Source organism: Phasianus colchicus, chromosome 4, assembly GCF_987193195.1.
Source record: "Phasianus colchicus chromosome 4, bPhaCol1.hap1.1, whole genome shotgun sequence".
In the NCBI taxonomy this organism is placed as follows: domain Eukaryota; kingdom Metazoa; phylum Chordata; class Aves; order Galliformes; family Phasianidae; genus Phasianus; species Phasianus colchicus.
Genome location: NC_143439.1, coordinates 49,931,242 through 49,948,746, shown reverse-complemented (window position 1 = coordinate 49,948,746; position 17,505 = coordinate 49,931,242). Strand labels below are relative to the sequence as shown.

Sequence of the window (17,505 nt, the reverse complement as noted above, 5' to 3'; positions counted from 1 at the left end):
CTGTTGTTGCATAACTCTTTTGAAGATGCCTTATAGGACATTTATGAGCCTCTCGGACTCTACAAGATGCAGACAATGGGTATGGTCTGTTTATTTTCTATCAAGAACAGTAAGTTGTGACACAGTATTAAGGCTGAGGACTTCTGTCTAACCTGTATGAATTGGAAATGCTCCGGTTTAGATAATTCTTGCCAAAGCCACACACCTTCTACCATGTGGATTACCACGTACATGTTAAGGGGTTCTCCTTCTTAATAACTAATTCAGTTAGTTCAATTTAGCAATGGTTTGTACACTCTTTGTCAGATGCTTGTATTTTCAACATTTGATTTATGAAGTGATGTAAAAGATAGATGTGAAACTGGCACAGAAGAATTACTGGTCTTGCCGAAGATAGCACAGAACAGTCTTTAGTCATAGTCTGTATGGTCATAGATTGAGGCCTTAAACAGAAAATGTTCCTTTTGGGGAAGATTTTGTTATCGTGTTGGAACAGAAGCAGTCAAACTGTATTTTTTACTAGTTCATTCTAATGGCAGTCAAACTGCTCACCCCCCAAAAACAAAAGCACCCAACACTGCTTCATAGAATTAACAAAATACATACTTGTAATCTAGGTGTTTTCACAACTTTTTATGTCTGTCATGTAATATTAAAAAGTTACTGCTCTACAGACAGGAAAATACTGCTGGGTTGATTGAATGGTCTTGCTTCATTTGGCCAGAGTGATTGCTAATGAAATCCTGGTTAGACATATTCATTTTAGAAAAGTATATGGAAACAATTTACTAAATCTCAGCAGCATTCTAGTTTTTTCCCCTCTGGCATTGAAAGCTGGGCAAGTTTTCATGGTGTTCAAGTACTGTCTGGGAAAATTCAGAAAAGGTTCTGAAAATCACATTGGCTGCTTTCTTTACTTTGAGGAACAGTCTCCTACTTTTTGTTCCCTTCCAAGTTTCTGGGTCTGGTACATGCCAGTGAGAGAGGACCGTGTAATGAGTCTGCAGTGAGCTTTTCCCAGCCTTGTTCTAAATCTGGTAACACTGCCATGTTCTTCATGAAGTCCTGTGAAATACTGACAATGAGTGGCTGCAGAGAGTTGCAAAATAGTCCCTAATCTTCAGATAAAACCAGAGATAAATGGTCCTTATAAGAAGCTGCATCTTTAGGAGCTGAGGATAGCAGAGCAGTTGGTAGCAGCTCCAGTGAGAGCTATCCAGCACGTGAGCCTTTTCCACCAGGAATAAGAAACTGTAGAGTTGCCTCAACCCACAGCTGACTGCGCTGCTCAAGAGATGTGAGATGAGGTGGCTCACTGGCACATATACCTTTCCCCCATCAACTCTTCAGAGAAAGCAGCTGTGGAAATGAGCCAAATGATTTCTCAGAACTGTCCAAGTTCACACTGAGTAGCTGAATGAGGTGTACAAGCCAAGTCCATGACTGTTACAAAGAAATATGTTCAAGACTGTCTTCATCTAGATAGATCTCAAAGTAGGAAGGTGATTTTTTCCCCTCTTTGAAGACTTTTGGGTTATTTTTGTTGAACACAGTAAAAATTGTATTATTGCACATGATTAATGTAATGACAGTTTTTAACTTTTTTCATACAGGTGCTAACTGAAGTATGTATTAGATCTATTTTTTTTGGATCATTTGATTTATAAAGGTTATGAGCTAATGCTGCAAAGAATTTCATCCTGATTTATTAAACAAGACTTTTTTCCACTATTTTAAAAAATAGGGCTGTTTTGTATTTCTTACCATACATGTATCCATTGATAAAATTTTGGCTTAAAAAAAGTTATCAAAAACTCTTGGTTTTAGTTTTGCCTATATTTAGGCTTTTGTTTTTCTCACAGATTTGTTTTTTGTCAGGTAACATTTCATGCTGGGGTGGATCATGTTATAGTAGAAGGCAGTTGACAATTCTTTTACATAATAAGGAAAAAATCTGTGCTAAATCTGAAATATTATTTTTTCAGCACTTAAACGTGGTACATATTTTCTTTGTTCCTTTTTTTCTAATAGTATCTCTGCTGAATTTTGAATTGTTTTTTATGGTTATGCAAATTTTCTGCTTTATTGTTTCTGCAGACTTCCATTCTTTTTGATGAACATTGGTGCCCAGTCTGAATTCTAGAGCATACATTCAAAACATAGAATGTACTGTATACAGCAGTTCTGTTGTAAAGGTTCTGTCTGTGGCAGAATCTTTACTGCTTCATCTACCTGCTTTGTTCTTTGAATCCTCAGAAGCACCTGCTGTACTTCATTGATTTCCTTGGGATCATATGCATGTTCAGTTGCTTTCAGAATCTATATGAGTTGTGTGATTTATCACTGAGCAAAATCTGACTTCTGGATAACTGCAAAGTTGATTTTAGCAATGGGGACTTCGGACTTTTTGACCGAAATATTTTCCTCAGTTAAAGGAAAATATTTTTGGCACTGCCCTACTTTACTGTGGGACTGTTACAAACACATTTTCTTTTTGTACTTCCAGAAGTATCATTTAATGATTGAAATAATGGTGACAAAATACTCCCACGTTATGAATACATAAATGTGTGAACTACATCTTCTTAGCTTTCATGTCTTTCTAGCTAGCAGAAGCATACTGCAGACTTTAATTGGGGAAAACGTGATGTGCTGCATACATGCTCTTGAAAAGTAGGTCTGCATTCTGATTTTTTTTTTCCTCTTTTTTTTTTTCTTTTGTGTATGTGTGTGCATATGCAACCAGGAACATTGACTGTAGTAGGAAGCTGAAAAATGTAAGTATGTGACTTGGAGTATTTTTTTGTTGGGTATATTTGACCTCTGCTAGAACTGTGTCAGTAAAAAACAAGACTAGTTGAGTATTTCTGATATGTTCTCCTGCATACAAATCTTAACTGGGTTGTACTGGAAACTTAGGTAGAGCTGCTATGGCAGAGCAGCCATCTTTGGTTAGATAAGGAAGCAAACCATCTGACCTCTATGCTGTCCATTGTGGCTTTCACCAGAATGATCTGATTCAGTCGTGAGGCTACATCCTTGTGGTATTACCTGAATAAAAGGAAATTTGTGCAAAGTACTAAAATGAAGCAAAATGGTCATTAGATCTGCACACCAGTCTTTACAGTCATGTTCACTAGCTTTCCCATTCTTCCAAATAAATATTTTCCCAGAAAGGCTAATTCCACTGAACTTATTGTTGATTTGAACTAATGGTAATGATAATAGATTCTGTAACTGTTAAGTAGAAAAAAAAAAATGGCTAAAGTTGGTTGGAATCAGAGTTAGTTATTCTTCCAAAGCCTAACAAGCTGTCTCTTCTTTATAGGCACATAAACTGCTATAAATTCAATTTTATATTTAGCTCATATCCCTATAGACTGCTAGGAAATGCCAAGGCCTTTTCCTAATAACTTTTCAAGCCAGTAATCATGACTGCAGGTAAAAGAAGAAGAAAAACAGAAGAAGAAAGATAGTCTTTCCCACCAACATTTAAGTAGTATCTTCTGCATCCAACAAACACAGTTATAGGAGAAGAGTTTTGCTTTGCCATTTTAGCACCCTTATGGGCACTGGCTGTATGTATTTGTATAGATGTATCGTTTTAAAGGTAAAGTTCCAAAAGTGTCCTCTACAGTGTGTCTGTAGACAGTATATACCTTCAGTGTATATTTTCCAGGTGCATATAAATGCAGTCTCAGCTGGCAGCCAATCAGAATTGCTTGCAAATATGACATTATTTGGGGGGAAAAAAGGCCACAGATAAAAACAGAAGAGAGAGGGTGATCAAATGCTAGCAGAAAGAAATAGAAATACCACAAGTTTCACCAGAGTACTGAGCAGCCAAATGAACTGGACACCTTCCTCATTGCTAGGAATATGAGGTTTGCAAATGTTTTCACTTGAGAACACATACAGTAAGAGATATTACGTAAATTTGTTGTTCTATGTTGAATAGCGTTTGTTGAACAGTACAAATACTTTTTTCACCTCAAAAGACCAAAAAAAAAAAAAAAAAAAAAAAGTATTGGCAAAACTACCTCATTTTCCTTGTGACAGTAGTGTCAGTATGTATGCACTTCTTAAAATGAGGAAAAAAAAACAACTTTGAACTGCATTAAACATTTTATTCTGCAATTTCATGGTATGTGTATTATTTATACAGTGCACCATGGCTGTGTTTTCAAACAGGCAACTTGCATGATATGCAGAGCTAGCAGGGCCTCAGCTGCAGCGCTGTGTGGGACTTCGAACATCACATTTGAATGAGAAATGGGGACATTAGAGAAAGTTGGTTGAAAAAAGGGCAATCAGAAATCTAGTAAATGTGATTGAGGAGGAAGTACTGAAGGAATTTGGTTGCCTGTTTTAGGGAAGAACAGCCTGGCAGAGATACCTGTCACTGCATCCCCTCAGGTTGCCTTGCATCTCTTTCATATCATGCTCTTTAGTATGCATTATACAGATCTGTCAGTACTTAAAATACTGTATTTTGGTTTATTCAGCTTTTAGAAGATCATTAATAGCAATTGTTACAGACAATTATAATTTAGTATTGGTTGCACCAGCTTTCCACACCAAAATATTTCCTGTTTATTCTGCAGTTAAATGCTTTGCCATGCCATGGAATAGGCAAAAATAATGAGCATTATATGAGAAAATGCCATAAGTTCTGAGGTGTTTGACATTTTTAACCAATCCAAAACACTGACCTGAAGTAATTTTGATGAGCAGTTTCCAGTTCAAATTGCTGTTTCACAGGTTCTGTTAAAGATATTGCTGCCTGCTAACTGCGTACACATGTGGGTCCATAGAACTGTTTGCTTTCCTTGCATGACGTAAATGTCACTGCTTTTGGAGGTGCTGAGTTTACCATCCTGGGCACCTTAATTTCTTCTTCCCTAAAACAACTGCAGCACCAGCTATGTTCAGATCAGATTTCTTTTGCTGCCTAAAGGAGAGAGGGTACATAAACATTTGAAAGTGCAATTCTTGGCATTTCTTCTCTGCTGGTTTTGAAGTGACTCTTGTTTTATGGATAGACATAAAGTCAGAACTTGAATGAAACCATGAACTCTTTCCCATTTAATGTATTAGAAACAATCAGATGCTTATGGCCTTTGATTAATCTTGCACTGAGCATTTCTTAAGCTAGCAGAATACTGGAAGTAAATGTTCCCATATCATCTGGTAAAGTACATTAAGATGATTAAAAATTGAACTACCTTTTATTTCCTTGAAATGGGCAGAAATATATTTCAGATGTTCTATTTATTCCATTAGTCATAAGTGTTTCAATTAACAACCACTAGTACAAGTACTGTTTAGGTGTTTGGTTTTTTCTGTTGCATGTACAAATTGGCATATTTGCAAATGTCTTTTCTGGACAGTTTCAAATTTCTTGCCTGGTTTTTCTATTCAGATTTATTTTTGCTGTTTACTTTCCAAGCAGACATGACAGAACCATTTTTTATAAGAAATACCAGGAATGTAATGTATTAAGTTGCATCTTCTGTTGGCCTGATTAAATTTTCATAGTTGCGTGATGTGTTAATGCCTAACCATCGACAGGTTCTTCCCTTTCAACTGAGATTTATAACAAAGTCTTGTGCTACTGGACAGTTTAGAGTAAATGAGAAATGCTTAAGGGAAGTAAATTAAGCTAAGTAGCTGTGAAAATGGCTTCAATTAATTCTTATTAACTTCTGCAGGTATTAGTCACCATTTATTGGCTAGGAAAAGCAGCAAACAGCTGCGCATCATATAGTGGATCAACCCTGAACCTGAAGGAGTTCGAAGGTTTACTGGCACAGATGAGAAAGGTATTTATCTTAATGTTATGTTTTGGGAATAAAAATTTAGTTCAAAAGATTACTCCCATAAATAAAATGTTTGTTGCTAAACGTAAGAGAAGTGGTGGATTTGAGTACAAATTACTTGTAAACCCCCATCTCCTTTGAAAATGTTTCTGACTGTACCAAGCCATAAACATGACTTTCTTTGGCAGCCAGCTTTGTGGTGATATTAATGATGCAGCAGTTGATGTGAAACAGGGCTTGAGAATTGTCATCTGGCTCTGTCATCTTCATTTCCACAGTTTTTGGTTTGAATTATTTTCATTTATGACACAGAACTTTAGCTAGAAGAGCTGAGACTCAAGAGTAGGCTGGTGGGACTTTGGAGAGAAGAGATTTATTTTCTTTAAAACACTCATTCTCAGGCAGCTCTTTCTTTTTTAAGTTGTAACATAAAGCATCAAACCAAAGTATCTAAATAAAGCTGAAGGGTAGAAGAAAGAAATTATGCTTTACAAAGGGCATGGTTACGATGAACCTGTGTTTTGGCAGGCTCTAAATTCTGACTGAAAACATATTTGGTGGCTTATGATGAGCTGAGCTCTGTTGGAAAGGAAAAGTTACTGTTGCTGTAGAGTGATCTGGGGACTTAGGGCTGAGCCCTACGGCATGTCTGCAGCCTCACCATGGGATACAGCATCAGCAGTGGTTAGCATTGGTATCCATTCATGCGTTTTCTGGGATTGGAAGCAGCAAGCAGCAGACATGGAAGAAGATAGAAGCACCTGGTTCTGATGTTACGTATGTTGGACACATAGCTCATGAAGTAGCATGCAGATACCTTCTCTAGTCCTCAGACAGCTTCCCGCCTGCCACTTCCGTCCCATCCCACAGGTTTGGGGACCATGGGAGATGGCTGGCACTGGGCTGCCCTTGGACAGGAAGAGATATTTGGCTGATTGATATCAGTTTTTACATTTTCTGCATCCTAGTGTCAGTAGGTAGGCTCTCAGATTGATAACATCCCTGTTTGTGAGCACAGAGCAATGTGAAAGAAAAGAAACCTTCTCTGTAGAGGTTTCTTTTGGTCTTCATTTGAAAGGGCTTCACTAATCACTCAGGACTTCACAATACAGGAGCAGTACAACTGAGACTAAGCACAAGAGAAATTGAGCTAATACTTGAGTTGTTTTCTGCTCAGTGCAGGAAGGAGTAGTCCCTGCTCCAAAGTTTGTAATCTGGAAGGCAAAACAAAGGTAACCATCAAAGCTAAGGCAGAAAAAAGTGCAGGTTGATAGAGTGTTAGTGCAGCATGGTGCTACAGTTTATCTTTTAATATTTAATCGACAACATGAGACTCCTTTTTTCCATGTCATTTTTACTCATCTAACAAATTATCTGAAGGGGCACTTGGTGGGACAAAGGCACAGGACCCCAGAGGTAGGGATCTCAGCAGAGTTCACAGCAGAGTGCCTGGCAAGTAGGGCAGAGCCTGCAGGTTGAAGACAAAGCAAGAGACTAGGAGTTGATTTGTTGCAGATGTTGGAACTGGGAGCAGAGCAGAGATCTCATAAAAGCTGAAAGCTACATACTCCTGTAATGTAAAAACAGAGCACTTCACCATCCTGAAAAGTCTGTTCAGCTGGTGCTGGTAATGAAGGTCACTGGCAACTCATACTGAGTTCTGCTCCTGTTCCCCTGCAGTACTCCATATCAGCTGTTGTGGCCTTTTCTCTTTCTAAATTTGAAGAGGATTTGGTTGTAAAATTGAACGTGTTAATCATGCTGTGTAACACTCTGATGTTCTTTATAGCTGAGCTTGAGTGCTGAAAAGACACTTTATCACATTCTCTACAGGCAATTTTTTGCACAGAATTTAATAATTAAATCTACCATAAATTCAGTCTGGTTTGGTTCTTCCACTATAAATCCCCTCTGCTCTCGTTTTTAAATAAGGAAATCAAAAGACAGCTCAGATGTAAGTTGTCTTGGATTCATCTTTTTCTACTGAAAAGACTATTCATTTCTAATTTTATTCGTACTGCTCTGTTTTTAATTTCATTAACTATTTGGATATGTGTCTTTGTTACTTTTAAACTGGAAATTCCCAATGACAAAACATTCATAGCTTCTGATTATATTCGAGGGGTGGAATTTCCTGCAGAAATGCATCTTCTATTGGACGGCCACCCTTCTGCTACTGCAAAATGGCACAGTATACCATTGCCATACTATGGTGACATACGGTGTTTTTAATTTGATAAAATGAAAAGCAGTGAGCTGCTCTGAGCTATCAGTCCTGCAGATAACCACTTTCTTTTTCCCATTGATAATGTCTGGGAGATGACGTTCGTTCAGGGCAGGACAAGTACCCATTTGTGAGACAGCATTTGGCTGGGAGGGATGTTTGCCAAGGGGAAGGCATAAAGGACGTGTTTGCAGAAGTCTAGGATACCATCGTGGTGCCTGCCTCCTAATTCCTGGTGAGCTGCATGCGGAATTAACATAAACAGGCTTTTGAAAGAAAGGCCTGCAGAACTCATTAGTTCACAATTGGACTGTTTTCAAACTCTGGAAGATAGCAAGCACAGGACGGGGCTTTTTTGCCTGCGTTTAAGTCCCGTGGCTGCTGAGCATTTCTGTGTCACTCAGACACAGTAGTTCAGGAAAATGGAAGTGTGCCTGAGGACTGAGAATAGCTGAGTGGTATGAAGAGCCGAGGGGATTTAGGGAATTTGGATTTTAAAAGGATTTTGGATCATGTCACAAACAGGGTTTGATAGGATTTCTAGTTTTGTTCTTGGGTCTGTGTAACCCATGCAGATTTCTAGGAGACAAATCTTTGTTGTCTGGCATTTCTGGCAGTATTTTAACCCACGTGCTAGGCAGGACTGGGGAAGGAAATTACATAGGCTTCAATTACTACTTTGTTAGATATGTTTTTATTTTAGAACGTCTTTTAATTTCGTTTGCAATGAGGTTACTCACTGATGTTATCACAGGTTAGCTTGGTCTACTTCTGAGAACCTCTGCTGCTGTCCTTAACGTGGTCTAGTATTAAATGGGGAGGTTGGTGGCCCTGCATGTGGCAGGGGGGTTGGAGATTCATGATCCTTGAGGTCCCTTCCAACCCTGGCCATTCTGTGATTTTGGCAGCATAATAGCGAGTGGCATTTATTGAGCCTTCTTCCTGAGAAGTCTGCAGGATGGTGAGTCTGCTCTCTGCAGCTCACCTCGGGCCTCATGTTTGCATGTTTCTGCAGTGCTCTCCTCCTGTAGTCATCTCCAGCAAATGTGCTTTGTCACAGAGATGCCAGGGCACATGGGGATATTTGAGGCTGATCTCGTCATTGGCTGTGCCAGTGATGGGTAATGCCTGGGCAGTCAGGGCCGGTGGGAGCTGAACTGAACATAGCTTTTGTGCTCCAGTGAGTGGTGACCAGGGGGTGCTTCTTAATTAGGAATTAATATTCAAGTGCTTCTGGAAGGAAAAAGAGAAACAACAAAAAAAGCACATTCCAACCTCCTTGGGTCACAAAATGTCAGTCTGATAATGGCACCCACATTTTTGACTTTACTTACTGTCGAGGGAAAAAAAAACAGGTTTATCTTTGAATAAAAGTTATTTTTGTTTTTCTCCGCCTGTGCTATTGTAATTAATGTTAAGACACTCTCTAAAACAAGGGATTTATTATAATACAGGGGTGAGGATGGCTTCTATTGACCTTTTCCCTCTGCTGGAGTTTCAGTGTTTTAGTATGTGCTGCTTGCACTGGAAAGAATTTATAATCACAGGGCTGTCAAAGACAACCATTGTTCTCACTGCTCTGAACATGTGGGTCAGCTACAAGCGCTTTCATATCCCCCAGAGCCAGGAGCTGGCAAAGAGTAAAGAGCACAACTGAATTCTTCTGAGGCATCAGGAAAAGCATTTTGCATATTTTTCATTGCTGATTGCTTCAGAAAGACATCCCTCTTTCATAACAGGAATTTCTCTTCAAGGTAGAGGGAGGCTGGGGCACACTGCTTCATTATTTTGCTGAGCTGAAGCAGCAACAACAAATGCTGTCTGCTGGTGTCCCAGCCAGATACAATAGATAGGCAAGGGGAGGGGGAATCCTTTGCAAAGCAGCAGACTTAAACCTGATGCAGGCGCGATGTTAGAATTGTAGTGCTTTTGTTGCTGCTATGGACTATGAACGACAAGTCACGTTTCAGGTTTCTCTTGATTTTGATCACTTTATTGACTTGGTTGTTGCAACTTTTTCACAGCTTATAGATCTAATCTAATATGCATACTTTGCTCTTAATTAGCATAAAATTGGGTTTATTGCAAGCTTGCACTTCTGTTTTGACGGGAAAGGGGAGAGCAAGCAAGGAAATCTTTTTCAGGGGAAGAGGTTTTTAGTACTTTGGAAGATGCTGCGTTATCTGATGTGTAATGAATCTCATTGGTGTGTCAGTGGCTTCTTTCTGAAGAGGTATCTACTGTACTTCATTTAGGAAACAGAGGATATTGAGAGCCCAAAGCGCAGCATTCGCGACAGCGGCTACATAGACTGCTGGGACTCGGAGCGCAGTGATTCCCTCTCCCCCCCGCGCCACGGCAGAGATGATTCCTTTGACAGTCTGGACTCCTTTGGCTCCCGCTCGCAGCAGACACCATCCCCAGATGTAGTGCTCAGGGGAAGCAGTGATGGTGAGTACTTGTTGCCACGAGGCATGCGTTGTCTCTGGAGTAAACGTGCCTTTCAGAAGCTGGGCACAGCGTCTGAATCACGCTAATCCTGCAGGAGAGCTTCACTGTGAACGCTGATTTGTGCTCCCCGAGGTTCAGATGACTTTGCCAACAGCTAACTTGAAGTCTGTCTCAGTTTGGATAGCAGAGTTTTGGAAAATGAGTTACATCATTGCAGTGTAATTTTATTATTGGGATAGTGCTTTTCTAGGTTATGGTGTAAGAGGATGTTATGCAGACTCATTTTAACTTTTAAGCTAGGCTGGAGCAAGAAATAAAAGTGCAGGAACAGGGGAAATATTGAAGCGAATGAAATGTTGCCTAAATAAACCCTAGACAGATAAATGACCTAGAAATATCTTGGAAATGTCTGATACTTGTCTGAGCTTTGAAGTCTGATATAAAACATGCCACCAAGTGCCATGTGAGCTTTCGTGATATTTAGAAAACTGGGTAACTGAACAGCTCACAGCATCAGAGCTGTGGCCGTATCAGTACCCTTTTGAGTCCAGCTCTTGACTGGCAGGTGCTACTTTTCCATCTTTCTTGTTTGATTCCCAGATGCTTCCTGAGGCTTGCAAATACAGCATGCAATGTGGGGAAGGGTTTTCTAGAGGCAGGTGTAGAGCATACACTGAAATTGCCTACTTTGAGCAGGATTCTAGGTCAGAACAAAGGACGCTTGATTCAGACTCCATCTGCTTGATTGCATTTATGGTGAATGAATGAGTAAGTCGAACATCATCAGATGAAATTATATTCAATGCATGAATCACTTCTCCTTAGTAATGTTATTAATTTAATAAAAAAGGAAGGTCAGAAAGATATTTTGGTAGGAACCAGATGTTCATACTACTTTTGGCAGCGTGAAGGAAACTGGTGCTAATCATAACCGGATGCCTGAGAGATTTCCTGAGGTGATGGGGAACTCCTTAAAACTGAAAAGTTGGCAGGGAGAGCCAGTATCACAGATGGGTTGTAAAGGAGCTATGGGGAAAGTAGGGTTGCATTCTGCTGCTCAGCTGTTTTGAGTGGCATATGTTATGTGACTGTTGCTGGACATCCATCCAGAACCAGCCACTGGGACTGATGGCTTGAAAAAGCCTTGTGACCCCTCAGACACAGAACTGAATGCAGTCTCCATGTTAGAAACCATTTTTCTGCCTTCCTAAACAAGACAAAAGTCTGTTGTTGGCAAATAGGAGCACCTCGCTTGTCCTAATTGAGAAGCGTTGCTTCCTTCTGACTTCTCCCTGCCTGTTGGGAGCTGCTGGGCAGCCTGTTACACCCCTCCTGAAACTGCTTCCAATGAACTTCTGCTGTGTTAGCAGATTTTTGTAAGGTTTTTTGGTTGCTTGTTGCCATAGCTAAGACATACTGTCTTGTCACATTCTTGAGTCCATAACAATGAAAAAATAAGATGCAAACATACAAAGTTTGTTCTTAAAAATTCATCTTTAACCATCTCCAGATTAGGGGTGCATGCAGATGTAGCATGCATGTGTATGGCTTATTGTGAAGACCCTTTCTAATGCATCCCATTTTCCCTACTTGCTGCTGCCATGACTTCACGGCTGTCTCTTCCAAAAGTTGCAGCTGAGGTGTCGCTTGGCTGACCTCTTTTCTGTCTAACCTCTCCCTTGCAGCCCCAACAGGCCAGTGTTTTACTCAGCTGCGTGTGTTTATTGATAGAAGTACTATATATGCAAAGCTGGAGGAACGAAAAGATACTCTTCACTTTGCTTTTCACAGATAGGATCTTTATAAACCTAAGAATATGCAGTAAAATGAAATTATGATTCCTTGTATTCCTAGGAAAAAAATGGATGGAGATCATGTAAGCGATTGTAAAGCAATGATGAGTTGAGCTAGAAGCATTAAGTAGTACCACCTTCCCTGTTGCCACTTGTGATCTGCATCTCTGTTCAGGTACTGCTCTGGTGTCCTATGTGGCTCCTGTCACTTGGCAAAAAGCAAACAAGACTAGTGACAGAGCAGAATAGCGTGTTAAAATCAGTAGAACTGCAATCTGACCTGCTCCAAAGTCACTGATGTATTCAGGAGTGTATAAATCTTTTGCGTGGCTGGCAGTTGTGCACAACGCCTTTTATGAACTCATGTAGGTCCCTTGACACACTGCTGTGTGCAAATCTGTAGTATATAACTGCCTCTTATGTGTTGTGGAAACTGGCTGCTTCTTCTGCTTGGAAATGCAGAAGAACAAAATTAATGTTATAAATGTAAAGCACAGCTGCATCTTCTACTGCATGCTCTGGCTTAAAGTGATGATTTTTTTTCCAAATCTCAGCTGAAAATAATTTTATGAGTAAAAGATGAATAATTAAATAAGCTGCTTTCCTTTGAAGTACCAACCGTGGATATGCTTGTAGGCACACAGCTAATGAGGAAGAGGAATCTCTTTTTATTTATCTGCTAGGGTGGTTATCTATTCCAGCATTTCTGTCTGCTTCTTCAAGACTAGTTTTCACGCAATACAAAAATAAACACCAAAAGGAAGAGTAAACAGAATAGCAAATAATAGGAAGGGATCTTCTCACCCGCTTTGAGCTCCTCTATGGCCCTGCTTAATCTATTGGTATTACAGCTCTTCAAATCTTTGCTGTCCTCAGACGTTTGTGATTTTGTGGCTGTCTCTGATTTCTGCTTAGACATAGGTAGAGGCTGCCAATCATAGTGCTAGCTGTCATGTGCTCTTAACTGAAATTGTCCAAGCAAAACCTTTCTGACAAAAAGTACATTGTGAATTTTGTCTCTCTAGTTGATTTCCATTGTGTCGTCTTGTCTTGTTTTACTGTTCCCTTTCCTTCATCTTTCTCCATGCAAACACTGAATCATGCAATCTGCTGCAAAAGCTCTTTGCAAATAACATTCCTGCCATATTTAGACTTCTGTTCCTTCACCCTGCTTTGAATTATATGCAAGCTACTTGTGATTTTTATGACTTCATTGTTTTCAGTTTTTCATGAGGTAGCTCAGTGAATTAGCTAGTAATTTATTAGCATAGTGAATTAGCAAGAGGACACAGTCTGGGTGGCTTCCCCCTCTCCCCAGGCAGGGAGAACAGCTATTGCATATGCTAGTGTTGCCAAGGGGCCAAGTGCCAGAGGAGCTAGCACTCCAAAGCTGGGAGAGCATTTGAATGCTGGTGGGAGAGTTGGCTGTGTGTTTCACTCACTTTCAGTCGTCAAATGAGGGCCTGTGATGAAGTTACACTTCTGGGATAGAACTATTTGTATGGCTTCTTTGTGAATTACTTTAAAAGGCTCATGATGGTACAGGGAATCTAGTGAATGTCTACATAGAATCTTCTAAAATGGGTGTGAGGGCAGTTCCACTGGAAATGCTCTTTAACATATTTGCCCTACCCTTGGGCAGTTTTATTTGCAACTGTATTTTCAAGCTGGAAAACCATTTTCCTCACCTTTGTGAATACAGTTTTTAAGTGGGTTGTGAATATCAGGAAGATTAGTTCATTTGTACAAAATAATCTCTCAGTTCTGTTCATCTCCCGTCTTATTCTTTGCAACTCCTTATTTTTCCCTCACCTGTTTTCCTTGTGAACAAGTATTATTCAGTCTTCGCAGTACTGCTCTAACCCACAAACTCTACAGCTTTTCCTCTTACATGTGAGGATAAAGTCTGACGAACCAGGTGAGACTGGAGACAGACCACCTGAGTCTTTTAATCTATAGTAGCTGATGCTTATTCTAAAATTTTGATCTAGGATGATGCTGTACGCATTTAAAGTGCCGTTAATACATGTATGCAGAATCATCTATAGATCCCTGCCATTCTGGTGATGCAGGGTGTGCATCTCTTTTTTTGTTTGAGCTTGGGATATGAATTGAACTCTAGGTTCAAGAGAGTGAACCAGGTCAGATGTACCTGTATGTGCTGCCAGGAGTCAGTTGGATATGTGAGGTAAGCTGTCATGTGTGAGTAACAAATCTGGACTAATGTGACCCATAGTTAATTGGAAAATCCTGCATGGTGACCTGTGGCTGAAGATGAGTTTTTCAGGGGGAAAAATTAGGGTTGTTAGAAAAACTATCTACTATCTATGTAGGTACTGCAGCTTCTACCTTCACTAGCTGATTTTAACATACGAACACAGGTAAAAAAGACTTCAATTATTGGTGCTCACATGCTGTCATTTTTTTTGTTGACATCTTCTCTGATTTATAATTTTAAAAAATCTGGATGGAAAAGAAGAGAAGAAGGATTATTTTCTCCTTCCTCACTAGGGAGAGGAAGTGACTCAGAAACTGACCTGCCACACAGAAAGATGCCAGATGTGAAAAAAGATGATATGTTGGCGAGGCGGACCTCACACGGTGAACCTAAATCAGCTGTGCCTTTTAACCAGTACCTCCCAAACAAGAGCAATCAGACTTTCTATGTACCTGCTCCACTTCGGAAAAAGAAAGCTGAACGAGAAGAGTATCGAAAGAGCTGGAGCACTGCAACTTCACCACTTGGAGACAGACCTTTCAGGTAAGACTGGCCTGTTCAACTTCTCCCTTCCTTGGTGATGATGCTTTAACCCTTAGCCAATTTGTCGCCTTTTCACAAGCTACGTGAAGTGCCTTGCCCTGCAATAAATCTCTTGCTGAGACGGTACTGATAAAATGTAGCAATTAGTGAAGACGGTAGAAAAGCAAAGAGTGAAAAATCATTGTCTCAATGTCATTATTTTACTATACAGTGTACTGTATAACCTGTGTTTAACAAGATATTGTTTACTGTGAATATCATGATTGTGGTCTCAAACCCAAGGCTGGACGAAAATATTGCGGATAACCTGTTTCAGTTCTCAAGACAGTTGCTCAATACCAGATGATACCGATAAGTAATATTTGATGTATCTAATCAAAATAAGTAATGTTTGTGCTGTGGGGTTTTTTTAAATTGATTTGTTTGTTGTATCTTAAACATTGGTATGGCTTATGTAACTGTGACAATATGCTTCTGCATGCTGTTTCTGTCAACTGATATTTCACTTCTGATTAGGTCTTAGAGCAACTTCCAGTAAAGAGCATTATCATCTTCCTGCCTCATTCATCAGAATATTGTTTGACATCTTGATAGAAACTGAATTTGCTAATCTATGTACCAGGCACAACATGCATTAAACTAACCTGTATGTATAATTCATTAGCAAACCTGAAACCATAGAAGAAGAACAAAGTGAAACATCAGGACTGTGTGATAAGGAGAAAATGGGCTCCATGGCTCCTGAGGAAAGCCCTGTTAAAATACAAGCAGATTTGAATCAGAATGAAGGAAATTCCATAGACCAGTCTCCTTCATGTAGTGTAAAAGAAGCAACGTCACTCAAGGGAAAAGATGAAGCAGAGATCAAAAAGTTAAGAAGACTTGAACAAGCTGGCATTAAGGTCATGTCAGCTGCCCAGCGCTATGGCAGGTTAGCCCAACAGTGTGGGAATTTGTGCACGCTTCACATTTTTAGGATTGGCTGTAGTGTGGGCTTCCTCAATTCATTGCAGTTTCACTTCTCCTAACAAAAATCCAGCGTGCTAAGCACTCACAATGGCTAGCCTTTTAGTGAAGGTGTTGGTATGGAAAAGCTTGTGATGTGGCAGTTGTGCACTGGAGAGTTGTGTGATGTTAACTGTGTTTGTGTTGAGTGGTTGAATTATGTTATAGCATAATGTAAACAAACTCCAAGGAAACTACTACACAAACTACTTGTCACTTTCCACTTAATGCTTTCTTGCATTTAATTAAAAAAACAAACATGTAAATGTATATTGGAAATGCTTTCCTTGGGCAGAAGTTTCAGAGACATACTTGCTGGCAATGCAGTGTTTTAGTTTACTGACTCACACTTCTAATGTGGTTAATATTTTTAGCTGTGTTAATAAATGTTGCATTTATTTTTAAAGGCAGGAACTGTAAAAGTACAGTGCTTATTAATACATGTGCTAGTTAAAGCATGGAGGCATAGTTCATGATTTGACTGGCTTTGGCATAGAGCATCAGTAGTTATTCACTTATTACCTGCATTATTTATTTTTGGATGTAGTTCAATTTGGTTGTTTCCTGTTCTTTAACTGAATAGCTGAATGATGGCTAGGCTCACTGCCCATGCCTTTTCATGATCTGATGTCAAATCCTCATGGGGATGGCCTGCATAAACAGAGTTTTAACATGTCCAAAGACTATGCTCTTACAAATGATGAAAATGATTTAGCTAAAGGGTGAGTATCCAAGTGTCCTCCCATCTTTTCTTTTGAATTGTTAGGGAAAATCTTCATCGCATTTCTATTCTGATTGAGGCAATTTCCTGAGATCCAAATTGGTGAAGCATGGGGTGAAACCCTGACAGTGAGTAGTTTAGCAGATGCTGGTCTACAATCTGGGCTTTGGAGTGTAGCAGTAGTTGAAAGTACAGCTCATAAGTTATACAGCTTGTTTGTAGATATGATTAAGCTTGTCTGCAGCCATATGCATATCACATAGTTATATATCCTTTTCTTAGGTCACTCAGAAGCTGTCAAGAGCCAGTATTTGCATGTGGTTGTGATCTACTACTTACAAAGCCAAATACTAATCAGGAGTAAGTGTAAATTATAAATTAGTCCCTCACTAAATTATAAATTAGTGGCTCAGTTAGTGTGCCAGTTGATGTGGAATCCATAAATCAGTAGGATACAAACATTATCATCTTCTAAGTCCAAGTCTGTGGTGTTCAAGGTGATCTGTAGCATTAACTCATGTTTAGCAGTGCTACACACAACAAAAAACACTATTTGCATTTGCATCAGGAGGAGTGCACCATATCAGTTGAAAGGCTCTTTTCCAACCCTACAATTGATCTAGTTTCTTCTTCTCCAAGTAAGAAGTGCATGTGTGCAAATGTTTGGGTCTCTTTGGCATAGAATTGATCTTCTCTTTCTTTGGACAGTCCACTTTTCTGTCTGGGTTGAA

General features: G+C 39.6%; 1 protein-coding gene across 9 annotated transcripts in view; it reads left to right on the top strand.

Moving 5' to 3' along the window:
• The window catches only part of LIMCH1 (LIM and calponin homology domains 1), a 164,656-nt gene that overhangs the window by 95,259 nt on the left and 51,892 nt on the right, over nt 1-17,505 (top strand). For 8 of the 9 annotated variants that reach the window (XM_090139511.1, XM_090139504.1, XM_090139509.1 and 5 more), the window contains exons 5-9: nt 2,747-2,777; nt 5,712-5,822; nt 10,299-10,494; nt 14,799-15,048; nt 15,713-15,979. In XM_090139511.1, coding sequence (XP_089995637.1) covers nt 2,747-2,777; nt 5,712-5,822; nt 10,299-10,494; nt 14,799-15,048; nt 15,713-15,979 — 855 coding nt within the window. Of the gene's footprint in view, nt 1-2,746; nt 2,778-5,711; nt 5,823-9,924; nt 10,014-10,298; nt 10,495-14,798; nt 15,049-15,712; nt 15,980-17,505 lie in introns of those variants that run through there. The other variant, XM_090139508.1, reaches the window with a different exon arrangement.